Raw genomic sequence first — 4,673 nt, forward strand, 5'->3', positions numbered from 1 at the left:
TCTTCTGGCTAAGTGTGACGCCTGTGTCGGCTCTTCTGACTAAGTGTGACGCCAGTGTCGGCTCCTCTGACCTTAGCTTCACTAACACCAGCCCAGCTCTATTCACCTCCTTCTATGAGTTCAGTTTTACCTTCTAAACTGAAAGGAGTCCTCGTTTGTACACTGGATGGCACTGGAATGCTACCACTTCAGGAAAGCACCCTGGAACAAAAGGCCTCCTTCTCTCGGTCTGCCAAATGAGGTTCAAAGGCCACCCCCCCCCAACACTGTCTCTCTATGGATCAAGCAAAGACTATGGTCTGGTCCTCAGTGGCTCCTCTCAGCCTCTGGAATCACATCATTATCCACCTGCCTGACCTTATTTCCAGCTGAAAACTTCCAGAAGGTCTATCCATGTGGACAGTTACCCACAGGACACATGTGAATTTCTGGTCACACTTAGCATGCTGCCACAAGACCAGGTCCAGCTCAAGGTAGGATTGAGATCTGTCCACTCACAAAAAACAAGCATAATATGGTCAGGATTCCACGAATAAGTCAGGCTGCGGGGTCTCGTGAGTTCAGTCTAGCCTCGGCTGGTCTTAGAGGATGGGTAACCCTATGTGGATCGCCACAGTTTTCATTCTGGCCTTTGTGTACTCAGCATTTCCCACTTTTAACAGCTAAGTGTGCCTGGTCTGGGGGGGGGAGTATAAACTGCAACATGTTCAACATGAGGAGGCTGAGGAACATCTTCGCACTTCCCATGTCCAAGGAGAACCCAGAGCAGGTTCCTGGTGGGATTTTCCGGAAGGTTATGCTAATCTATTTCCTGATACAGCCCCAGAGATCATTTGTGTGGGGAGGGCCCCACGGCTGCCTGTCTCTGTGATGGGATTAAATCGAGAGGTAAAAATGCAGACATCAGAATGGTCAGGATTGTAACTTTAGATTGCTGCTGGGGAGGAAAGATATGAACAGGGACAGAACCACCTCTGGGTACCCGGCGTAGATTCAAGAGGGACCAACTTCCTGCAACAGCAGGGCCTTTCCCCCGTCGGGGTTGGTGAAGATCGCGGCCCGCCTGGGACGGGCGAGGCAGTTCCTCCTGCACACTGGTCCCGGGACGGACTCCGGCCCCCGGAGGTGCCCGCGGCCCCGCCGGAAGCGAGCTGAGTCCAGCCGGGCTGCACGGATCGATCCCCGGCTCCAGTTCGGAAAGCTCCCGCCAGTCTCGGCCATCCCCCGACGGCCGCGGGCCCGCCGCTCCTCGCCCTCTCTTCCCTACCCTCCCGGGTGTGCAGCTCACGCGCCCGGCCAGCCGGCACAGTCCCCTCACCTTACTCGCGGTGCCTTTCTGGAGGCTGCCATTCGGCGGTGACGTGCCCCAGCCCACGTCAGGGGAGCGCAGACCAGCTGATCACCGGCGGCCAGGCGCGCGCACCGGAAAAGCCACGCCCCCCTCTGTGGCGTGCTCACGCAGGACCCCGCCCAGCTGTAGGCTCCACCCATTTGCGGGAAGAGGCGTGGCCACGTTTCAGAAGTCAGAACCCCTGCAGGCAGGCTGTTGCTTAGAGAGGGTGGTGCCCTGGGCAACCAGTTGGGAAGAGGGCGCCGTTCTCCTGCGAGTCGCAATCCTAACCCTAAGAGGAGGGAGAAGAGTTTTCCCACTAATGAGGCTGCAGTGCTTCCCGGATGTGTTCCAGCCCTCAGGTCAGCTAAGACGAGTGGGGTCCTGAAGACACTGGATCAGGATATAACTTGCTGAGATCCTAGAGATGTCACCCAAATGATTTTTTTCAGACAACTTAAAGTCCTGCTGCTCACTTCACTTGGATAACTACCGAGCCCTTCAAGGTTAAAGCGTTCAAACCTAGCCCCTAACCCCATACACAAAAGCATTCTCCAAAGAGCTTTTTCATCTCAATCAGTAGCTATTGCATGCCCTCAAAGGGCTAAAATCTTGAAGTGATGTCTGCCTTCTACCCAGCCTATGTCCCATTTGCCCAAAATCCGCTTGGTCCTGGCTTCAAAATTAGATCCCAAACCCACCCACTTTTCATCATCTCTTCCTGTCCCCTATCTGATGATGTCACTTCCAGCGCACCTGTATGACACCACACAGCAGCCAGAACGATCCTATCCCGAGGTTCCCTGCAGTGTTTACTGTAGTCAACTTGTCATGCTCTAGAATTTCCTGGGAGAAACACCTCTAAGCCTGTCTATGAGAATTGTTTTGAGTTGTTAATTAATGTGCTAATTAATAAGTGAAGACCCATCTTAACTGTGGGCAGAACCACTCTCTAGACAAGGGATCCCAGACAATATAAATGGGTGGAAACAGCTCTCTGCTCTTGACTATGGATGTAATGGCACCCGTGCTCTCTTGCTTCTGTCCACTGTGACGTCCCTGCCACAATGAACTATAGCCTGGAACTGAAAGCCAAATAAACCCACTATCCCTCAAATTCCTTTCTAGAATATTTTTCTCACAGCAGCAGGAAACTAAGACATTCCCCCATTCCATTCAGGATGAAATCACAGCTCACACCTGTCTCACTGCTGGCCTTTGCCATCCCTGGAAGGGCTGAGCACAATCAGGATCTCTTCCGCCAAGCGTCACCTCCTCAATGAAACCTATGGAAAGCTGTAAGGTCCTCTGACACATCGTCTCCCAACGCCTGCGATTTTTCCCACAGCTTTCACCATTGTTCCCATGACTTTTCTTTTTCTTTTTTTTTTTGGTTTTTCAAGACAGGGTGGCTCTGTAGCTTTGGAGCCTGTCCTGGAACTAGTTTTTGTAGACCAGGCTGGTCTCGAACTCACAGAGATCTGCCTGCCTCTGCCTCCGAGGGCTGGGATTAAAGGTGTGTGCCACCACCGCCCGGCTCACATGACTTTATCTTTTAAAAGTATATTCTGCCCCTTTCTCCCCACCCGACACACATGCCATAGCCATCAACGCAGGAGCTGTTTCTGTTCTTGAAAAATGAGCAATAGCTGGCATTGAGTAAATTCTCCTGTTTTCTGCAGAAATGAATGTGCCCGGATTGCACACTTCTCAGGATCAAGGACAGTGGCTCTCTTCTTAGTTGTTACATCTCTAGTGTTTATAACAACACTTAGTGCTAAATGAAATTTGCCACATTTTTTTCAAAGCTGATCAGTACCCCCAAGTCCTAATACATCTGCGTCGAATAAGTTCTGCTCTCCTCCAGTACTGAAGGTTCCAGTCCAGGCTGAGGGAGCGCCTGGACGGACAAGCCAGAAAAGATTGTAAACAAAGTGACTGGCTCCTGCCCACACCCAAAAGAATAGCTAGAAAGAAAACCAGAGGTACCGTAGGGGTTGTAAGTGAAACCCCAAGGCAGTGAGCAGTTTCATAGTCTTATTGCCAAGGAGAAAGGAGCTGGCTCAGAATTTACGCCATTGGCTAGAGAAAGAAGCACTATTCCCTGAACTAGACTTGAATTCTTGTTTGTAAGACAGCAAAGCCACCTTCGTGATCTTGAAGTTCTCTGGGGAAATCCCAGGAAGAAGACTCTAAGAATAGTTGCCAGAGGATGAGAACAGGAAGGGTTAAGCATGGCTTGGGTCTGTAGACCTTATGTCTTTGTAGGTAGACACGCGACCACGGACTGATCGCTATCTGTCTGGCCCACGCAACCCTCTGAACCAGGAGGACTCTCTGTGTTCTTTTTACTGTTTTCAAAGACAAAGGTTTTCAGCGGTCAAGTTCATTGCCTAAAGCCCTTGAGCTCATACATGATGAAATCACAGAGTACTTTCTGGCAGTAGGATGTTCTTAGCTCCCACACACAAAACCAACAGTTTCTAGGTAAGGGGGGGCCTTGAGGTGACCTCATCAAAACTGCTAGTGTACTCAGTGGAAAGAGGGAAGCCACTGGTTGTAGCATTTGAGTACAGATCAGATGGGCCTTAAATGCAAGCAGAAACAATAAGGGCGTGGAAACACTGTCAACTGAATTGTGCCCACCCCCACCCCAAAAGAAATCATAGATTATTTCCACTTCCTCTGATCTTCTTTGGGCCTGTTATTAATTAAAATGAATCCTTTCAGAACAGACAGGTTCCTACTCTGATATGACTGATTAAAAAAGGAATCTGGACACATGGTTCCTGCGGGAAGAATGCCATGTGAACGAAGAGAGGGAGTCAGAGTCACGCACTGAAAGCCGAGCACAGAGATTGCCAGGAGCCACACAGAACCAAGAGAGACGTGCGACCAGATTCTTCCCTAAGAAAAAATTAAGTGACCCCATAGATACCTTGATCTTTTTGGCTTGTTTGTTTGTGTTTGTCTTTGTTTTTCAAGACAGAGTTTCTTAATGTAGCCTTGGCTGTCCCGGAACTCCCTCTGTAGACTTCCTTTGGCTGGCCTTGAACTCACAGGTATCCACCTGCCTCTGCGCCCCAAGTGCAGGATTAAAGGTGTGCACCACTACCTGGTGATACCTTGATCTTACACGTCTAAATTCCAAAACTTTGAGACAATAAGTTTCTGGGTGTTGAGCCACCCGTTTATGGTAGTCTGTTGTAAAAGTTCTAGAAAACTAACATAACACAAGTTCTAAAAATCCTGCCGGGCAATGGTGGCGCACGCCTTTAATCCCAGCACTCGGAAGGCAGAGGCAGGCGGATCTCTGTGAGTTCGAGACCAGCCTGGTCTACAA

The 4,673-nt window shown here is 50.1% G+C and overlaps 1 protein-coding gene across 4 annotated transcripts in view; it reads right to left on the reverse strand.

Moving 5' to 3' along the window:
• Positions 1 to 1,425, reverse strand: part of Xpnpep1 (X-prolyl aminopeptidase 1) — a 48,040-nt gene extending 46,615 nt beyond the window's left edge. The window contains exon 1 of one of the 4 annotated variants that reach the window (XM_013348187.2): positions 1,319 to 1,425. Coding sequence is in view for 1 of the 4 variants with exons in the window: in XM_005352459.2 (XP_005352516.1) it covers positions 1,319 to 1,350 (32 nt within the window). In the remaining 3 variants the exon portion in view is untranslated. The remainder of the gene's footprint in view (positions 1 to 1,318) is intronic. The other 3 variants (XM_005352459.2, XM_026781424.1, XM_013348188.2) reach the window with 3 other exon arrangements.
• Between the last annotated feature and the right edge of the window lie 3,248 nt (positions 1,426 to 4,673).

Source organism: Microtus ochrogaster, chromosome 8, assembly GCF_000317375.1.
Source record: "Microtus ochrogaster isolate Prairie Vole_2 chromosome 8, MicOch1.0, whole genome shotgun sequence".
NCBI lineage: Eukaryota > Metazoa > Chordata > Mammalia > Rodentia > Cricetidae > Microtus > Microtus ochrogaster.